General features: G+C 48.6%; 1 protein-coding gene across 1 annotated transcript in view; it reads right to left on the bottom strand.

Annotated features, from left to right (window-relative positions):
• Window positions 1–22,115, bottom strand: part of plxnb1b (plexin b1b) — an 84,833-nt gene that overhangs the window by 11,941 nt on the left and 50,777 nt on the right. Inside the window, 19 exon segments of the mRNA XM_048254249.1 lie at window positions 72–208; window positions 654–759; window positions 1,209–1,360; window positions 1,740–1,906; window positions 3,551–3,644; window positions 3,745–3,867; window positions 4,126–4,260; window positions 4,971–6,011; window positions 6,578–6,686; window positions 8,272–8,380; window positions 9,315–9,471; window positions 10,573–10,705; window positions 11,023–11,123; window positions 11,308–11,436; window positions 15,488–15,670; window positions 17,554–18,003; window positions 18,005–18,217; window positions 18,219–18,711; window positions 19,856–19,945. Of these exon segments, the coding sequence (XP_048110206.1) occupies window positions 72–208; window positions 654–759; window positions 1,209–1,360; window positions 1,740–1,906; window positions 3,551–3,644; window positions 3,745–3,867; window positions 4,126–4,260; window positions 4,971–6,011; window positions 6,578–6,686; window positions 8,272–8,380; window positions 9,315–9,471; window positions 10,573–10,705; window positions 11,023–11,123; window positions 11,308–11,436; window positions 15,488–15,670; window positions 17,554–18,003; window positions 18,005–18,217; window positions 18,219–18,701 (4,022 nt within the window). The 5' untranslated portion in view covers window positions 18,702–18,711; window positions 19,856–19,945.

Genomic DNA, 22,115 nt, shown 5'->3' with positions numbered 1-22,115 from the left:
AGGGAAAGAGAGAGAGTGAGAGTGAGTGAGTATGTCTGAGGACTGTGTGTGTATGTATATGATTGACTCACATGGTGCAGGGCACGCTGCCCACCAGCACGCTGATCTCACTGGCCCGCCCCGTCAGCAAGTTCCGGCCTGACAGCGTCAGAGACGTGCCCCCCGCTATGGGACCCCGCCGAGGAGCCACTTCTGTCACCAGGGGGTCCTGAGACAGAGAGAGAGGGGGGGGGGGGGGGGAGAACAAACAACAACAATTTAAAGGGAGAGAGAGAGAGGGGGGGGGGAGAGCAAGAGCGAGAGAGATGATGGGCAGAGGTACAAAACAGAGGGAAAAAATAAGTACATTAGTTGATCATCACAGTAGTAGCAGAGTCTCTCAGTGGTAGAAAATGGTCTTTAAAGGGACTTTGAATAGACCCTTTTTTTATCTTTACAAACATTGCGGTTGTCCCGGTGTGTATGTGCATGTGTGTGTGTGTGTGTGTGTGTGTGTGTGTGTGTGTGTGTGTGGCAGAATACCAGTGACCCATGCTATGTGTAATCCATCCTCCTCTTCCTTTATTAACAAGTCTTAATCCAATCCCACAATTCCATATCCCAATTCCATAGTGTTCCTGGGTGATGTGTGGCGCTGTGTGGTGCTCTCTCACCTGGTAGCTGAAGCGCTGGCTGGACAGACCATTGCCTCCCCCGCTCACTTCCACCTGCACGTGGCCAGACTTCTCCTCCACGCTGGCTTTGGTCCGACACACAATCCTACATGGCGGAGAACACGCACATTACATACACGCAATCCCTGTAATAATAATAATAATAATAATAATAATAATAATAATAATAATAATAATACTCCAAACATCACAATAGCAGGTGTCCCAGAGTTAATCCTGTGTTAAATCCACAGGATATTTATCTATCAATTCATTGTGAACTTGATCCCCCTCTGTCCCAATTTTGGCTACTGCCATTGTGCCGAGCAATCACAACTGTGTAGACGCTGCATAGAGTAAACAACTCCTGGAGCAAACATCTGGGGCTGAGAATGTGCACGTCCCTTCAACAATATTTACAGTCAATTTTGCATACACTGATTGAGTTTAGTTGTAGACTACAAACTTTTTTCAATGAAAAAACAAACTGCATTGAAATGATCTTTTGGTCTTGATCTACGTTTTAGAATGCTCAGTATCAACCAGGCGTTTTACCTGGAGGAGATCTCGTAGAGGTGGGGAATGACCTCGCACGGCACACCGGCCACCCTGACCGAGCCCTGGATGTCCTGTGCCTTCTGGCCCAGGTTGGAGCCGGTGATGGTTACCACGGTGCCGCCCTCAACCAGCCCGGAGAGAGGCTCAATCTGCAGGACAAGAACACAACGTCATCGTGAAGACCATCAGCCAGTTACACCAATGACTGAAGCTCAGATTGTAAACAAACTAAACACTCTAACAACAACTATTTAGGTTTTGGTTAAAGTATTAACAATTGCACAACAATTGTATGGTTAAAGTATAACAATTGCACAACAACAACAATTTAAAGATTGAACTTGATTTTCAACAAGCTAGCCATGTAAAATCTTGGTAGGTTGACTATCCAAGTAAAGTGTTAGCAGATTGTTCATGCAAAACACACACACACACACACACACACACACACACACACACACACACACACACAGCCATTCTCTGCCATAGGTGTCAGGTTGGCATGTCTCATATTGCGGTAAGACTCACAAAATGGATGACAGGCGCGGGGCAGGTGTTCTCCACGGACTGGTGGCAGGAGCCGGCGTAGACGCACTTGGAGTGGGCGCCACCGCACCACACACAGCCGTAGCGCGGCTCCGCCGTGTGGCATCGGCTACAGTCCGAACGGCCCACTGAGCAGTTGTAGAGAGTCACTGAAACACACAACACACACGCACGAACGGGTGAACACCATCGCTCCAACACACACACAGGTATAAAGGGCTGTTCACACCAGGAATGATAACTACAAAGATAATTGTAACCATAACAACATGAGCGTCCACACTGACCAACGATAAGGAATAAGGAAAGTCTCTCCTTAAGTTGATGAAGTTTGATGTCTGAAATTTGATGGATTCTGATTGGCTATCAGCTTTTTATCGTGCTCAAAATCGCTCTGAAAGTGATCCCAGACGATATCGTTCTTCATGTCGTAAGTGATATAGTTTATGTGTGGACGTTGTAATAATTCATATTAGCTGCAACAATTTATTTATCAATCTTGGTATGAACGGCCCTTAAGAGTACAATAACCATGCAAACACACAATACACACAAGTATAGGTGGACAATAATCCTTCCAATGTACAACATACAGGTGTCAAATTAAAAACAGGTACAGGTACAGTTTCACTCTAACACACACAAAACATAGATGCAGTCCAACACCAGTGACTGCAACAGGGGCAACATAGTTCAGCGGAGCAAATGAAACAGCACACAACTAGCAAACACAGTTCCAACAAAGCAAGCAAACAAGAACATTGCCCTGATTTAGAACTTTTGACACAAGTGTTATTTTCGCCTTTATGAGTTACTGGTTTGCAAGATGAACCTCAAAGCTACTTCTGAGCTTGGCAGCGCTACAAATGAACCAATCTGTTTACTCCGTCAGTGCGTTAGCCTTTGGACAATTTTACTGTGACACATACGAAGAATTACTACTTTTGGGAGACGGTAGTGCTCTGTGAAGTGAAAATACTGACCCATAAACTTGTCACATCACAATCACTCACAAACACCCACATGTCCAAAAGCAGACATGGATTTGAACACACAGGCACACAGATTGACACACACACACCCACACAAACAAGCACACACACAAGCGCACACACACACAAGCGCACACACACACAAGCGCACACACACACACAAGCGCACACACACACAAGCGCACACACACACACAAGCGCACACACACACAAGCGCGCACACACACAAGCGCGCACACGCACACACACACACACACACAAGCGCACACACACACACACACACACACACAGAGCTGCCGGGCCTGGGGCTGCAGTAGAACTTGCTGCGGAGTGTAAATAGATACCACATGTGTGCGCAGAAAGACAAACAGCACGCAGCGGCCGAGAGGCGGAAATCCAGCTGTCCTGCCTGCACCAGCTGTGTGCTGCTGTTTCATGTGTGTCATCATGTGTCCCTGATCAAACTCATACGCAACCCACTCTAGATTGGGATGCGCACGGGGAAAAAGTTGCCAGAAAAGAACAAGTTTCTGATGAAGTCTGGCGTAATGGAGTACAGGGGAAGAAAGAAAAATCACTCCACTGCTTTCCCTGCTCCGAGGCACCATTTCATCAGTTCCTTCCAAACCAAAGTCCAAATGGCCAACCACAACAAGATATGCTACCAAACCCATTTCCTCACTGCTTGAAGGGTATACAGTTCTGACAGAGTAAGTCCAGGTGTGTGTGTGTGTGTGTGTGTGTGTGTGTGTGTGTGTGTGTGTGTGTGTGTGTGTGTGTGTTGGGGAGGGGTTGTCTTACCGTAGAGGTCTTGTGCACTGTCCACGTGAAAGGTGTTTCTCCTCTTGACGTACACCATGGCGTTGTACTCCTCCACGGGAGCTGCGTACGAGTACTAAGGCCAGACACAAAGACAACACAGAGGTCAGTCAAGGAGCCATTTTTACAGTCTATTCATTGCTGCTGTTACACACTGTCCCAGTGGACATGTTTACCTTGTGAAGCTGGCAGGTGATGTCAAACACCTCAGGGTCTGAATCATCGCTCTCCACATAGGCGTCCACCATGACTGTCCGGCCCTCGATCACTAGTACACACTCATACTCCAGCTCACGGTCCTTCACAAAGACAAACAGATTTTTTGGTGTTGATTTTACCCAAACACTGATTCTATTTTCAGGCTCTGATGAAGCAAGTTTCTATACGAATGTACTGTATGTTTGTGTTTTGTGTGTGTGCGTATATGTGTAAAAAAGTATGCTTTTCTATGTGTGTGTGCGTGCGTGTGTGTGTGTGTGTGCGTGTGCGTTGTACTTGGTACAGGTGCATGTTATGGGCCTGTAGTGTGTGTGTGTGTGTGTGTGTGTGTGTTGTACCTGGTAGAGGTGCAAGTTGCGAGCCTGTAGTGTGATCTTCCGATCCACCTGCACAGGCAGCAGGGAGGAGCCCTGAACCTTCTCCACACATGGACATGCCGACGCCCCCAAGCTAAACACAGAGCCTTCATCTCCCTGAACACACACACAGCAGGATTAGATACACACACACACACACACTTCAAATGGGCCCTCACCAGACTCTCAGCCCCTCATGAAACTGAGCAACGTTAGACGTATATTGAAAATACACCCTCATCACTCTGGACGTACTGGTAACACACACCAAGAATCAGCCCTCATCATCCTAATCATGAGATCTGAGGTTACGTGCGCGCATACACACACACACACACCTCACCTGTTCCAAAGCTGGGCTTATCTTGAAGATATTTTGGAGAAGAGCTCAGTGCAATCAGACATACATTGAGTATGCACTCAGAATGTGCGCAAACGCATGCGTGCGCGCACACACACACACACACACACACACACACACACACTGAACACAATTGGCTTCTCTCAATTCTCCACAATGTGTCATTAGTAAAGTAAATTTAAGCCTGAGATGAAAAACCGCTGCAAATGGTCTGTTAAAGAATAGCTGAACTTAAATAACACGAAGACCAAAACAACTACGGTATGTAGTTGTTTTTCCAGGTTATTAAGGGGGTGTAACTCAACTGAAAGGAAAACTAAATTGAAACTAACACAGAGAGGAGAGGAGAGGTGAGGTGAGAGGACAGACTGCTCTAAGTACTGTAGAAGAGGCTGAGGAGGGGGGTCCGTCAGAGTGACCTGGGCGGCCTGGTCAGCCACGCACTCCCAAGAGGGTCTGGACTCACCGGCAGGTAAGCCCCGTCGGCCATGTCGTACTGGTAGTCCAGCTCAGAGTCGGCGTCCAGGAGCTGCATGTAGGCGGGAGCGCCAGGCTCTGCCTCGCCGTCGCCAGACAGCATGGTGGCCGCCGAGAAGGTGGCGGTGTCGTTCTCGGCCCTGCTCAACGCCGCCTCATCCCCTTCCTCTTCCGCTGCCACCACTTCCTCCCCGGGCCACTGGACTACTTCCGGGTCAGCCGTGGTGGTGCCGTCCTCCTCTGGGGCGTCGGTGCCCGTGTCGGGCTGGAGTTGCGTGGGCTCCAGGTCTGGGAGGATGGGGCTCTCCTGGGAGGTCTCCATGGGGGCATCGGTGGGGGCCTCCCCCCCTTCTGGAGACTGGCTGCTGGGGAAAGCCAGCATCTCCACCCCCGGCTCCTCCAGAGATGGTGGTGGTGGTGGTGATGGGGCGTTCGGCACTGCGAGGGGCACCTCAGCATCCTCCTCCTCCTCAGCAATCACCTGCTGCCTCTCAGTGACCGGCGGCGCATCCGTCTCCACGACGACTACCTGCAGGTCGGCCACAGTCACCACGGCAACGTCAGTCTCGCTCTGCGCCTCGGCCTCGGCTTCGGTCTCCAGCACCAGCTCCTCTGAGGTGGTCTCCTCCAGAACGGCCACCGTCTCGGCATCGGGTAGCAGCGAGGTGGTCGGGTCTGCCGCGGGCACCGGGGCCTCGGTGGTGGTGGGGGCCAACGTGGGCTCCTGCGTCGTGGCTGCGGTGGTGCGGAGCGGCGTGGTGGGTTCCAGCATGGTGGTGGTTGGCTCAGGGGTGGTTGTAGCTTCAGTGGTGGTGGTGGTGGTGGTGGTGGTGGTTGGAGCTTCAGTAGTAGGAATGGTAGTAGTAGTAGTAGTAGTAGTAGTTGTTGTAGTGGTGGTTGTAGTTGGGGCGGGGGTTGTTGGGGGCTTGGTGGGGGCCTTGGTGGTTGGGGCTGGGGTGGTCAGGGTGGTGGTGGGGATGGTGACCGTAACCAGCTGGCTCGTTGGCAGTACTGAGGTGGGGGCTATGAACTGGGAAAGGGGAGAGGAACCACGCAGGAAGGCAGGAGGGGGAGGGGGGTGGAGAGGGACACAAGAGAAAACATAAAAGCAAAATGAAAATAAAACTAAACAACTGAAATCAAAACTTAAAACACATAAACAAACACTGGCAGTATTAATATTAATGCAAACCAGATGACACACCAATGCATTATGGGAACTGGGGTGGAAATGAATATGGATGAACACATAGGCACGCACGCATGCACACACACACGGCACACGCACACACACACGGCACACGGCTCTGTCACACATCATGAAGATGGTGATCAATCACATTGGTGAGGTCAGTGTGGCAGACAATGAGTGAACACAACCTAAACCTTGGATCAAAAAATCAGGTTAAGCTAGGACTCTGATTGAATCAACGCACATATTCAGGCACAACAAAGCAGGTTCCACCCAATTAAAACAGCTAATTGACTTACCATGCCTACTCACTATTGACAGCGCAAGCACTTGCGCGCGCGTGCGCACACACGCACACACACACACGTCCATCTACAATATCCATGGCTACTGCAGTCACTCACATGTTCATTGTAAATTATGAGTCCTTGGTCACAGGAGGGCTTGTGTGTGCAGACGTGCTGATGGACACACCAGTTACACCTCCAGCGACTCAGCACGCAGCCACGGCAACTGGGGACAGAGAGAAGGAAGCGGCCGGTCAGACGCCATCAGAGATGGACAGTGAGGGGGCAGGTCGTAGCAAACAGCAGGACAGAGACAGCGCAACAGCTCACAGAAAACAAATGAAAACTGGAAATTGTTATTGATTTCTATAGCAATAAGAAAATAGTGTGGCACATAGAGGAACTCATGTGTTTTTATAAATAATTAAGGATAAGTATATTTTTATACATAAGTTTATAAGTATTTTTTTCTATACAAGTATGGAAGTATTTTTGGTGGAATTGTGGCCTGTGTGGACAGGACAGTTGAGAGTTACAAGAGGGGAGTAGGAGACAGAGATGGGAGTGAGATTGTGTGTGTGTGTGTGCGTGCTCTAATGTTCTATTATTTGTTATTATTCTCCATAGTCCATGTCAATTGTTATTATTATTACTATTAATTGCTAATTCTTTTGATGTAACTACTGCTTTGGCAACATTGTAACGCTTATAGTCATGCCAATAAAGCTCATAAGTATATATACTCTTTTGATCCCGTGAGGGAAATTTGGTCTCTGCATTTATCCCAAACCGTGAATTAGTGAAACACACTCAGCACACAGTGAACACACAGTGAGGTGAAGCATCATTGAATTAAATTGAATTGAATTGAGATTGAGAAATAACTATTGGTCAGAACCAAATCGCTAGTCCCTGTGTTGGGCACTGAGGTATACACTGTCTGTCAATAGTGTGCAAGCATGGACACACACTGGCCTCCACTGGACTGATTGAGGGAGAGAGGGAGAGGAGAGGAGATGAGGGGGAGAAGTAGTAGAAGAGGGAGAACAGTCTGGAGGAAGAGGCCACCAGGGAGAGATGACCCTGACCCAGCCATGTCACTCCAGCGAGACACACAGCAATGGACCTCCCCTGGACTCACTCACAGAGTCCTTCCCAAGACCTGACAGAGTCCAACCACTGCTGGAGCTGGGGGGTATGGTGTGTGTGTGTGTGTGTGGAGGGGGGTTAGGGGGCAAAGCTAGGTCAGATCTCAATGTGCAAAGCAGGGGATGTTTTCAAAGGGCTCTCACACCAAGACCACCCAGAGACAGGCAGCCAGACAGGGGAAACGGCAGCCAAAAATCTGCCACGTTCGGCTGAAGGTAACAGTCTGCCTGTCACCAGTGAAATACTATAGGGAGCAAAACTCTCAGAAGTCAGAGTGAAAAAGAACAGGAATGGGGAGGGAAGAATGCCATGCGTCTCCAGGACTCCAGAGATGGCGAGAGTGAAAGAGGAGGATAAACTGAAGCTAATGAAATCGCTTTATGGAGCCGAGAGCTTCAAATCACCTCGTATTTCACCACCACCTGGCAATGGGCGTCCTCTCCTGATCTGGTTGAGTGGCCTCAGTGGGAGTTTAACTTCAGTGAAGTTATTAAACGCCATGTTTCTCACCAGATTCTCTACAGTGCCATTAAAGAGTGAGCAGACCACATGTGAGAGGACGAGATGAACGAGGGAGTGCTGTGACAGGTGAGTGAATATGGTGATAAGGGTGTGTGTGTCTGTGTCTGTCTGTCTGTGTCTGTGTGTGTGTGGGTACTCACGGCATACTTCCAGACAGCTCTTTGACAGCCTTGCAGTCATAAAAGGTGAACTCCTTGGAGGTGACCACCACATCCCCGAAACGCACCGATAGGGTGACCGTGACAAAATCTGTGTGAGTGAGAGAGAGAGAGAGAGAGAGAGAGAGAGAGAGAGAGAGAGAGAGAGAGAGAGAAGCAGATGCATGAGAAAGTAAAGAAAAGAAGAAAGAGAAGGCTTAAGCGAGGCCGTCTGCATGGGCGCCAGGTTAGCATCTTCTGTTCTGGCCTGCTGCTGCCTTTATCAGTTGGTCTAAAAATATTTACGGAGGCTTATCGCTGCTATTACTGTGGGACCCAAGCAGCTCCAGTAACGGTCCCTTCTCTTCCAAGAGCAGCAGGATCTTCAAAACACAACTCCACGGGAAGTGGAGAATGTGTGTCTGTGTGTGTGTGTGTAAGCGAAAGCCCTTTAAAACTGGGAGTCAAAACATGACAGACATAATAGAGTCCATCTGGGCTCTGAAGACGGCTAAGATCTGCTCAATCTCTGTGAGCCCTCTAACAAACACACACACGCCCCCACTCCACACACACACACACACACACACACACACACACACAAATAAACACAAATTTAGAAGAATGCCCCCAAGCCCTTGGACACAATGAGGCATGTCAAAACATACAGCTCTAGCGCAGATCTTGTCAATCTGCCTCCACTGTCTACTTGTGTCCCCACATAGTCCTCCTCACAGCAAGAGCCTGGGGCATAACCTCCTAATCAGCCCCCAATTATTTAAACGACACACACGCACGCACACAAACACACACAGTCTCACACACACCCTCATCCAGTATAGCCCTGAGCACAAATGCTCCAAATGTAACTAAACAAATATGGGTCAAGCAATGGAATGCTTTATGGAAGTTCAGAGCACATGGGACTCTGTTAATGCACTGGAGTGTTTGTGTGTGTTTTGTGTGTGTGTGTGTGTGTGTGTGTGTGTGTGTGTGTGTGTGTGTGTGTGTGTGTGTGTGTGTGTGTGTGTGCTTGTGATGCTCACCTTGTCGTGGGGGCACAGCGGGCACCTTGCTGGCATCGGGCGAGGAGCAGGTGATGCCCTCGTCTGTGATGGTGGCGGGGCTGGAGTTCTCCTCGAAGTAGCAGGAGTAGGACTCGCCCAGCTCCAGACGAGGAAGACCAGGGATGGACAGAGAGAGCTGCAAGAAGGAGAAGAGGAGAGCGAGACAGAGAGAGAGAGTGTGTGTCAGAGAGAGAGACTAAGACGAAAAGCAGCACTACAAAATGGCAGACCTCCAGGGGTGATTTCCAAGAATTGGAACTGTGATGGGTTAGATAGGAAAGAATGTAAGGATTGTCCATGATGACTGCCTGAACCACCCACACACACACACACACACACACACACTCCCCTTCAACCACCATTTGCTCCTCAACACCCTCCCAGAGATCTCTACATTAATACAATAAATCTCAGTCTGCACATTATCGGAGCTGTCATCTGCAGCCATTTCAACAAACGTCTGATTTATGGTGCGGATTCTTTTTTTCCCTCCTCCTGTTGGACGGACTCGTAGCAGCCTGATAGTCATCATGCGCCGCCGCCGCCCACCCGCCGCCCCCCCCGCCTCATTAGCCTTCTAGAAAAACAAGCAGAGGCTTCACGCGGTGCAGTCGGGGCCCGGGAATCGTCCGCATCGCTGACGGAGCCCGGCGTAAAAAAAGAGTAAAGTAAGACACGGGGCTGTTATTTATGGGTCTGAGTTGAACAGTGAATACATGAGATGTGAAGGAGAAGAGCTGCCCACGCCTGTGCAGGGAACACCACAACACATCAGGAGGATGGGGCAGACTGTGTGTGTGTGTGTGTGTGTGTGTGTGTGTCCATCCATCCATGTGTGTAAGTTTGTCAGTTTGTGTGTGTGTGTATGTCCGTCCATCCATGTGTGTAAGTTTGTCAATTTGTGCGCGTGTGTGTGTGTTTCTGTGTATGAGAATTCTTCACTTTCCCAACACTGAAAAGGGTCAGTGTATAGCCCATTGTCGTTACTCCGCAGCTGTTGGACTGTGTCAGGACACGCCGGGGCTTTCAAAGGTGTGAGGATGTGCGAGCGTGCATGTCTGTGTGCAGACGTAACCATCCACATAGGACTATGGGAGTGCATATATATGTGTGCATCTGTGCAGCTGTTCTGTGTGTGTGTGTGTGTGTGTGTGTGTGTGTGTGTGTGTGTGTGTGTGTGTGTGTGTGTGTGTGTGTGTGTGTGTGTGTGTGTGTATGTATGTGCGTGTATACGTACAGTCCTCTTCTCCTCGCGGCTGATGTTGGAGGGTTGAAGGGTCTGGACACTCAGGCACTGCTGCTCCATATCAAAGCTCCACAGCCACTGGCCCTCCTGTGCCCCACGTGCACACTCTGTACGCTGGCCACACCTGCGACACACACACACACACACACAGAGACACACGCCACACACAGATGCACACACACACACAGAGACACAGACACACACACACACACACACACAGAGAGACACACAGTTGCTTAGACTCAGATCTCCATAAGCATTAATAATCAAAACCAGACAAATCCAATGCCGTTAAAGATATACTGCTGGGAAAAGGTACTAAGATTTGTCCAATTTGCCACAGAACAGCTGTAACAAAAAGGAGGCTCGATTTATTATAATTTCATACTTTATCATGTATGAGTGTGTGTGTGTATGCGTGTGTGTGTGTGTTTTACTCACCTTCCCTCCAGTACACACCAGCCACAGTACGGATCGTGGGCGAATAGGCAGGACTGGCAGTCTGTGTGCTGATGGCACTCTGCTACGGGCCTCTTCTCCAACTAGACCACAACACAAACAGAGCCCGTCACATCCAACACTCTCCACTCCAATACAATATGTGTGTCTGTGTCACACCCAACACTCTCGACTTCAATACATCATTTGCATCTGCGTCTGCTTTTGTTTGTGTGTGTGTGTATGTATGTATGTATGTATGTATGTATGTATGTATGTATGTGTTACCATGGTGTGGGTCATGACGTAGAGGTTCTCCTCGGACTGGTCCAGTATGAGCTCGCTGCTGATGGGGACATTGGGCTGGATACTGATGACTGCGTACTCCTCCACCTCACCATTCGGGCCCAGGAACACCTGGGCACGCGCACACACACAGAGACAGACACAGACAGGCAGGCAGGCAGGCAGGCACACACACACACACACACACACACAGGCAGGCAAGTGTGCACACACACACACACACACACACAGAAGGGGGAGAGGAAAAGAGGGGAGATGGAGGGAGGGAGAGAGAGAAAGAAAGGAGAGAGAGATTAAGAAAATACAGAGAATCAACAGAAATAAACCTCATGTGATTACAGTATAAACTTCCTAGTCAGCATTGGGACTGCTGGTCATCCTCAGACATTAGGTCGGTCCGCACCAGATGTTTTTAGGTTCAACGCCCCCGGCTAGTCTCTTTCTGACATGTGTCATTACTGGCAATTACAGCTAAATGTTTGGTTGGCAAAGCTGTAATCCAGACACAACTAATAAGGTCAGTGAGACAGCTGCAATCTTACATCGCAAAACCATGTCTTTCACTGGACCCTCCACACTACATTCACTCAATCACAGATATTATCACATATTTTTATTATTATTATTATTATTATTATTATTATTATTATTATTATTATTATTATTATTATATATTGCAGCAGTGTTGAGGGGCCAGAGCCCAAGATTTCTACTCTCTTATACAAGAATAATGAGGTGCAGCAATAAACTAATCTTGAGATAGTAATCTTCAAATGGCATGTGAAAAGGTTAAATGAAAGGATGAATGAGTGGGAATGCATACTAGCTGATGTAGAAACTTAACACATCAGAGGAAATGAACAAGAGAAAAAAAAAATAATCAGACCCACTTGCCACAGTGAAACTCCTTTCCCATGCTGTGAACTACATTTTGTTTGGAAGACGTGGATGTTTTCATATGTGCGTGTGTGTGTCTGCGAGAGCATGTGTGTGTGCGTGCCATATTTGTGTCCAAAATACACCTCAAACCTTCAGAAGACCTGTAGGGTTTCAAGTCCTTATGTAACAGACACCAATAAGAATATAATTTAGCCCAGTAGTTATTTCTCATGGCTAAATTTAACTCTGTGTTTATTTCACTGTCTGGATGTGTACAGCACGGTGGTGGAAGAGAGCTTAGAACTGGATTTAGAGTAGAAAGCCGTTCCTTATAAAAACAATGACATCAGAGCAGGGCGAACACAAGCGAAGGCTCTTGAGTGCTACACATGCACTGAAACACCAATATGTCATCATGCCAAGCTACAGCAAAACAAACTGATACATTAGACCTTCAAGCATTATCTCAGTTCAACAAAACTGAACGATGCAAAACTAAACGATGCCTTACAGCATGTATAACAGTGAGTATTGAACAATAGCAAACATGACCTCAAAACTTTGTCTGTTAACTCAGTCTGTTTTAACATACTTTCAAGATAAGTAGCCACAGATACACAAACCTCATGATCATATTAGTGGTTGCCAACAACAAATGTGTATATGCCAATGAGTGGAAATAACACCAATCTGATTTGAATGTCTGTTTTCAAAAAGAATTATTGTACTCAAGTGAGAGTTGATTGTACAGTCCATTCATTCCCAAATCTTTGAGAGCTGTGACCAGACCAGAGAGATCAGTCCAAAATGGAGAGAGGGCATCTCACTTGAATAGGACTCCTATAAGCAAATTCTATATTTGCCCATGCTCTACATAGCAGGACCTCATTCCCGTAAATGCAGTCAAGATCATCAGAACACTGGGTCTTTCACCAACTAACTCACCATCTGACAGACACACACACACACACACACACACACACACACACACACAGACTTCCCATAGGGCTGCATGCAGCTGAGAGGGATATCCTCTGCTGTTGTGTCTACACATAACAGAGAAAAAGGGAGATCATTTATATAAGAGCTGTGAATCTCAGCAGCTTGGCCCGTGTGTGTGTGTGTGTGTGTGTGTGTGTGTGTGTGTGTGTCAGACAGTGACAAGGGCGCTATTTGCCTCTGGGTTGTGACACACAGCCCCGTGCCCTTGTGTGGCGCGTCTCCATGGCGACAATGGAGACCTGTGTGTTTGTGTCAGGATTCCATTATGATGTCACTGAGTGATAGCTGCGCCGGGTCCACTTGCACACAAAGAGCCGAGTCATGGGCAGCCGGACGACGCTATCGGTAACACACACGGTCAGCCCATGCCGAGAGCGAATGGTCAAAAGGGTGTGAGTGTCTTGGTTGGGTCATTTCTGTTTGTTGAGCGAAGAGGCTCATTTCTTTCCTTGTTATGGGATCACTCAGCGGAGGAAAGTCCATCATTGAATATATCACACACACACACACACACTTCAATTCTCAATTCAATTCAAGAGAGCTATTAGCATGACATATTTTTGCATAGAAAAATATTTTCTCTCTCTCTCCTCTCCCCTCTCACCACACTACTATCTCAGATCTTTCTAAAACTTTCTTCCATGTCACGTTCCTTTCATTCTCTCCTGTTTTCATGTCCTTCCTCCATTCTTTTGAAGAGACTGACAAACACAGAGGGATTAGTGAAAGGTCATCTCAAAGGACGCCCGTCAATATGTCCTTCCGTTATCTGACGTTTGTCACTCCATCTTAAGACTCTTCCTCAGAGGAGGGTGCGCACGCGGCCCCCAAAGGCCATCAGATGTCCATCCATCACGCAGCACCACGTTAGCGCAGCGCTAGTGGCCCCCGAGCTACCGCTGAGCTGTCCAGTGTTTGCTCCCGCACACGCGCGGGCAGTGGCCTTACCGCTGGACAGACGGTGGAGGCATGTCCCATCATGGCTCTCTGTTTGAACTCTGTTTATGGACATACTAGGTCATGACATTCATCCTGATCTCCTCTCTGTGGATGATTGGCAATATGTAGACAAACACCACCACCCACACACACACACACAGACACCTTTTACAAGCACCCAATTTATATGAACTATCTCTGGACAGCCAGCTCTCCACACTGGCACTGGTTTCATGGTCAGTATGGTGTATGACCTCACTGCCTCCGAGAGCCAAGAGTAAAAATAATGACTAAGGCATGCTTGATAAACTAAACAGAGAACAAAACAAGTGAACAGCCATGATGGATGCCCTCCCTTCTTGTATTACATATTAAAATGGTCTGTCACAGATAATAGCCCATTACACAGACAGTGGTGCTGTGCCTGTACTTGCAGGTTAGGGAAACGCAAGTATGCACACACACACACACACACACACACACACACACACACACACACACACACACACACACACACACACACACACAAACACACAAACACACAAACACACAAACACAAACACACACTGCAGACTCTGTAGACAGATTAGCGTCTTGGCAAGGCTAGGAGCCTAATAATATTCTTGGAGCTTTTTGCGGAGGTCCACGGCTGATTCCTCTTGAGCACAGAGCTCTCTCTATGCCTGACCCCGAGCCCCTGGCATGGGATGAGAGGGGAGAGATCTGAGGCTGATTTACAGAGACAGGCAGAGGCAGAGGTTCAAGGCTCGCAGGCCAATGAACCCATCTGACAGATGCACAGCTATCAGACGCAGTTGGAAAAGGTGTCTGTCTGTCTCTCTTTCTGCTTATGGTTATGGATTTGGCAGACGCCTTTGTCCAAAGCGACATAATATTTAAAATTTAACAGGGAACAGATTAGAATGTTGGTCAAATATAATAAGGAGAATAGTAATAATAAACAACAATACCAATTCAATCAATAGCCTAATAAAATAATCAATGAAAATGAGGGGAAAAGCAATAATAAAACAATAATGTCCATTCAATCCATAATATAACAACAATGACATGGTAAAACTACATGCTTGTGTGTGGTATAAGTATGTGTGTGTGTGTGTGTGTGTGTGTGTGTGTGTGTGTGTGTGTGTGTGTGTGTGTTTGCTTGCATACCTGTGCATCTGCATGTGTGCGTATGTAGGTGTACACAAGAGAGAATATGCCTGCAAACTGGCCTCACTTCAAAGCCATTTCATTAATAAAGGATGTCTGACTAGGCTGTGAAGTGACACATTCGGGCATGTTTGCATGTACACACAGCTGATCGACGCTCCAGCCTCACCTTGTGCAGGTTGCCCTTGGAGTCTCCCAGGAAGGCGATGGTGTGTCCCGCCCTCACGCTGACGGCCACGGCAGTGAGACGGGCGGACGGACTGTCCAATATGGGCTCAGCTTCCACCGGCACCCGACTCGCCATTGGACTAGGGGTGTGGTCTGATCCGCAAGGGTAAGCATCAAGGGTATTCTAAACCAGACAGACAGCAAGTCGTGAAGTCAGTAAACATAAAATCACTCATTAATAAACCTTCAAATGCAGCTTAAACTCTAATAGTACAAAGAGATGAAGACAATTCAAGAAAACTGAAATACATTTTCCAAGTAGACACTTGTGTTTTCAACTTCAAAAAGCCGAGATGGTTCTTTCTAACAAAGACTCTTCATTGTTTTCCTTTTACCCTTTTTTCACATTTGAAAGATTTATAACTGGGTGAGTTGGAGATGGAGTTAGAGAGGAGGTATTGCAGGCATTTGGCAGCCCCTTTCAAAGGCTTTAAAAGCTTTCAGGAGATTTGACATAGCTTCTATTTTTTGGCTGTTAAAGTGCTCCACTCCAGCAGACACACAGCACTCACACAAGTGCCCAGACACACAATCACTCGTCAACGACTCTGTTCCCTTCATGATGAACATCAACAATCTTATTACAAACACGGCCATAATGAAAGTTAGCACATTGAATATTTTTGGGTTCTGTCCATTCCGCCTGATTGTTCTCCAAACACTCATCTTGGTTATTCCACAGCTCCAAACCTCTGGGAACATCTATGAAGGACCATCATCATTTATATCACCCAGAGTGATCTGGGAACTTAGAAGTGAGGTTTGTTTTAGTCTGGGCATCATAAATCTCTTGTCTATTGTCTTGGGATTTTTATGGATCCACAAGCAGGCTTTTTGGTTGAGAATAACACGGAACACCATGAGCTATGATTTGTCTGTGTGAGTGCCCATAGTGTAAACATAGCTCATCCAGAGTCTAGTCTGGACATGTCAGCATCAGCACGGAGCATGCTTAGCTATACAAAGGCGTGCTATGTTCACTCCCGGGGTTGACGTCAACAAACACAGCATCACCTCTTCCTACCTTCTCCACATCTCCTCTCTCTCGCTCTCTCTCTCTCCCCCTCTGTGACCACCTTCCCACAACCCCCCACCCCCTGCCCCACCCTGTTACTGTCCTGACTATCCGTCCTTGTCAACCCTTGTTAAAAGTGTCCTGTCCTGGTAAATGGGGGAGGGGGTAATCTGAAATATTGATTGTGTTCTGGTAAATCCCATTAACCATCCCACTGCCAGCGCGTCGCGCCGTCTTGTCCCAATCTGCGAAAGGTGGGCTGCGGGCGAGGAGCCAACCACCAGCTGGGAGCGCTGTGGCGTCTCCGGGGGAAATCATTAAATGTGTGGCAAATCAATGTCACCACACACACGCACACACACACACACACACACACAGGTCGTCAGCCTTGGTCCCATCTGTGCCCGTTGCATGCTCACAATGACAAATTCCCAAAGCGACTGTGACATCACAGAAACAAGGTCCGACCAACAAACAGGAGATCTAATTGATTACTCTCTAACGTGATTACATTGCTGCACGCTAAAAGATTAGAGGCGCGTTGATGCCGTTAGCCTAATGGAAGCCGCCAGCGTTATCACGGCACAAGCAGACCTGCTGGTGCACTCTCATAGAAGACAGTATGAAAATGGCTTTTATTGCCATTAATGACGATTACACCATCAGTCATGCAAAAATATGTCGCTGTGCTGCAAAAATGGTTGGGAGAAGCTGACGGGCAACACGGGGGTCAATTAGTAGTGCCAACAGATGTCCTCCAAAAGCAATTTCCTTATTCAGGCTTGGCATTTCATAATGGCATACCAAACACATAAGAAGTGACCTAACTGAGTGCTACTATTCCGGGGTGCGTTTCTCAAAACTATAGTTGCTAACCTGTTAGCAACTTAGTTGGATGGCAATGGGAAAAGTTGCTAGCTTAATTAGAAACTATGGTTTTGGGAAACCTGTCCCCGGCTAGTAGTGGAGAGGAGGAGGGCAGTTGAACTCACCGAGGGCAGGTTGGCGCAGTTGGACTTGACGTCGTACTCGATGTAGGCGGCCTCGGCGCCGTTCTCGGCACGCCCGTGCTGCGTGTAGCAGAGGTCCCGTGTGGCGTTGATCCGTCGGTCCAGCTCGTCCAGCGAGAACACGCACAGCGCCGAGTCCTCGCTGGGTCGGCTGGACGAGGTGGAGCGCGTGGAGAAGACCCCCAGCAGGATCTCCGATCCCAGGTGCGAGTCCGTGGCACCGCCGCCCTGCCCCGAAGCCCTGGGCAGGCCTACGCGCATGGCCTGAAGGAGGTTGTAGTTCTTGCCAGCGGCCGAGCGGCAGCTCAGCGGCACCTCCACGTACGAGTAGTAGGCCGAGTCGTCCAGGCAGATGCGCGAGGCGTATGTGCGGTACTCTCGCGACTGCGACTTGAGGTCGCGGCGGTAGAAGAGGAAGTAGACGCGGCCCAGCGGTGCGCGCCAACGACGCCACGGGTGGTGGTCGCATTTTCGACAGGGCGCCCGCCACCGCCAGCTTGGCCGTGTCCTCGTACGAGAAGATGGGCTCGGAGGCCAGGTTGCGCGTGGAGATGGGCGGGTGGCTGCTGGTGAAGCCGCGGCCCACGAAAAGCACGGGCTGCCGCCCGGGACGCGATGGACCCCCGGCCACCACCAGGCCCACCGTGGGTCACGCTAGTCATTACGCCACGCACTATAGCGCGTTTCCACCGGCCGCTGGGCGTGAAGAGCAGCTTCCGCACCGAGTCCAGACTGCGCTTCTCACAGATGCCCTGGTTGACGCTGCCGCACGTGATCAGCTGCTCGCTAAAGGGGTCGACCAGCAGCAGCTTGTTGTGGTTGCTGGTGGGCCGCGCCTGCGGGCAGTTATGCTCGGTGATGGGCGGCAGGCAGTCACGGCTGTCCCGCACGGGCCCCGTGGTCTCCTCCTCCTCCAGGAAGAGGCCGGCGGACAGCTGGAAGAGCCGGTTGCGGGCACCCAGGTAGACGCGGCCCAGCGCGGCGTTGGGGTGCAGCGCCAGGTGCTCGAAGAGGGTGTCGTTGCGGCGGAAGGTGGGGTAGGGCTCAGAGGCCTGCGCCAGACTGGACCATAGGGTGGCTAGCAGCGAGGATACCAGCACACAGGAAAGAACCCCCATCCCACCAGGCATGGCAATGAGTCTACACACACACATACAGAGAGACAGTGAGAGAGAGAGAGAGAGAGAGAGAGAGAGAGAGAGAGAGAGAGAGAGAGAGAGAGAGAGAGAGAAAGAAAGAAAGAAAGAAAGAAAGAAAGAAAGAAAGAAAGAGAGAGAGAGAGATAGAGAGAAAGAGTCAGTCCTCATTATTAAACATGGCATATTTTTTAGATCATCCCAAGATGCCAACCAGTTATTACTCTTTGCACACACGCATGCACACACACACACACACACACACACAGAGATTGTAAGTGTCCAAAAACACAGGCGCACATTTGGTAACCTTCAGTTTCCCAACTGAGGCAATACAGCTGTCAGATCTTGCTATTTACTACTCCCTCAGGACTACTCTTTTGGCAGCCAGCCAGTTCAACAGACGGAATCAAACTTTTTGACTCCAGCTGCATACATTTAAAAAGAGGTCATGTTGTGCATATTTCAACCATAAATTGATTGGGCGAGACCAGACATTAGACGTTTAATTAATTGCATCATTGGACATATGTAATAGGAAAAGATGACTGTGATTTAAACTGGATTGACCTTCATGCCTACATGCAGCTGTATATATCCAAATCATTATGCACACAGGGGCTGCACACACAAAAGCTATTCACAGTGAACAACAGAGATTGAATTTTTTTCTACCGTGGGGCCACACACACACACACATTAAAAACTGCAGTTATAAAGCTATACCTAACTCAATGTGTGAACATGTTCCACTTTCCCCCAACTAAAGCCTGCTCAATATTCCATCAACCCTGAGAATGCAGTGTTGGTGCGTGCGTGCGTGCGAGACTGCGAGTGAGCGTGCGAGACTGCGAGTGAGGTGGACAACTACTGATGGGTGAAGAACTAAAGAAATCCCTTGGTGGGAGCTCTAAAGTGTTGCCTGGGGAAACAGCTGAGGTGGGTACAGCAGCAGGCCCCCACCACACACATCACACCACACCACATCACACATCACACTCCACACCAGATCACACCACGCCACGCCACACCACACCACACCACACCACATCAGATCACACCACACCACACCACACCACACCACACCACACCACACCACACACACCATCACACCACATCACACACCACACCATTTGTTTCCAACTTGCCGTCAAAGAGGCATGTCACCTCTGCTCCCTTCTGTGTGCCGGACGACTGGACTGGGTGAGGAGTCACTCTCTCATTCCAATGAACTCCACCTACAGGGCAAACAGAGCAGGCCACAGACCTCAGTACAAATTACAGCAGGAACCTCAGTGTGTTATGATCACTCATCATTCATCAAAAAACAAACAAACAAACACTTCTCACACACACACACACCCAATGAAACATGACTAACCTCAGTATAATAAATCATCATAATCAACACACACACACAGAGAAAGATTGAAAGAGGAAAATAGAGAGAGATATGTACATTCATTATAACTGCCTGTGGTTGTGGCACTACAGCAGGCCATGTGTGTGTGTAGGTGGGCGGCAAGTAAGTGTGTGTGTGTGTCATTTATAATCATGTTAGGTGGGCCCATTCACACATTCAGTGGCAGCGAAGAGAATTCCATTCACACCACACCACAGCTCTGTTCAGACTGGCTCATAGGAGAGAGCTGGGAAGCCGCTATTCATGGGCCGGGTCGAGTGGCGGTTCAGTTTCTCAGTCAAACACACACACAGTTGTGAACACACTTGTGCATATAGAACACACAGAAGGACAGCAGTGCCAATGCCATGAAACAAAATTGGTCTCTCTCTCTCTCTCCAATGACTCACAGGAACGGAAGTGGGATTAATTCTGAAATGTTCTGACAAACCACACAGGGCTAAATGCTGCTGCTGTGTAAAGGGGTATGGGTGTGTGTGTGTGTGTGTAAAATTCACATTGGTGCACACACAAACTTCTGCCCACTCACCACATCAAGGAACTAAGAACATCTCTCTTGCTTGCCCGCTCGCTCGCTCTGTGTATATGTGTGTGTGTGTGTGTGTGTGTGTTAGACAAACTTCTGCCCTCTCTCACCACATAAAGGAACTGAGGCCATTTCTCCCTCTGTATGTGTGTGCCTGTGTGTGTGTGTGTGTGTGTGTGTGTGTGCTGAGTGTCTCTGAGTGTGTGCAAGGCGGGCACTGTGAGTCCTCCTTTTGTATGCGAGGCAGTGTTTATCTGGATCTAGCAGAATGGGGGCAGGGGATGGCATGACGCCAAACATTCTCACACAGCCAAGGCAAGGAAACTCTTGAGCACACACACACACACACACACACACACACACACAGAGTACGCAGACAGTCTAAACTGATTACTGATTAACTGATTACTAGCTGCTGCCGTTATCATAACGACCTTATCAAAAATCTCACCCTTAACCTATTGCTTCCTGAGACATGTTTTTGTTGGTCTTCTGACAGTGCCTGAGTGGCGTATTCTTAGCGCGTAATGGCCCTGTTGGGCTCCACTGATTGTCAGGGACTGTGATTAATGGCCGTTTCAGGGGAAATGAAGCCTACCTCCTCAGAGATTCCCCTCACTTGGGAGAGAAAGGAGGAGAAAAGGAGGCTCAGGAGTCACTAGTTACCATCTTTTAAAACTCACATAGCTTGAGAGAGAAAGAAAAGTTGTTCATCACACCATCAAGTTCATTTCAAATGAAACGTTTTTTTTGTATCGTTTTGAGAACACATGTCATGGTTTTCACCATGAGAGCTTGCTGAAGTCAGAAACATAGATTTCGGGGACTTTGTGTACTACAAAGAGCAAAAGAATGTGCGGATTTAGAGGCTGATAAAGCAGTAGTGGTACAACAGACGAGGAGATAAGCGGCAGGAACGTTGAGATAAAGATAGACGCAGGGAGACCGAGCCTTGCACCTGATGGAATTGCAGGCTCGTCACTCCAAAGAATGTTCTGGAAAACAGAACCCACATGCAGGCCCCTTCAGTGTTCTTAGAGGCCTCCCTGAGGCTACGGGCAACCTTTTCTGCGGGTCATGCACAATTCCGACAACGGTCACACAGAGATTTGGCAGCCGGTCCATGTGGCTGTCACTTTGGATGTCTGAGAGAGGAAAAATGGAGTAGAACTGAAGGCTCACAAACCACAACCCCCCTCCCTCCCGCACACACACCACCACCCACACACCCAGCGACAGACATGCCAACAAACAAGATCACGTTCAAAGGCTCCCAGCCTCTCTGGTCAATAGCTAAATATATTCTTAAATGTGAAACATAGCACTGTGTGTTTACACAAAAACACTGCGTGCATCCCCCACCCTCATCACCGGGTTTGATTTGAGAACAATTTCCGATCCCTGCCGCCATAATCCAATCATCCTTCTCACTCAGTCTGGACGCCAGGCTTGGCGCACG

Source organism: Alosa alosa, chromosome 10, assembly GCF_017589495.1.
Source record: "Alosa alosa isolate M-15738 ecotype Scorff River chromosome 10, AALO_Geno_1.1, whole genome shotgun sequence".
NCBI classification, from domain to species: domain Eukaryota; kingdom Metazoa; phylum Chordata; class Actinopteri; order Clupeiformes; family Clupeidae; genus Alosa; species Alosa alosa.
The sequence above is the reverse complement of the archived record's forward strand: the minus strand, read 5'-3'. Positions and strand labels throughout refer to the sequence as shown.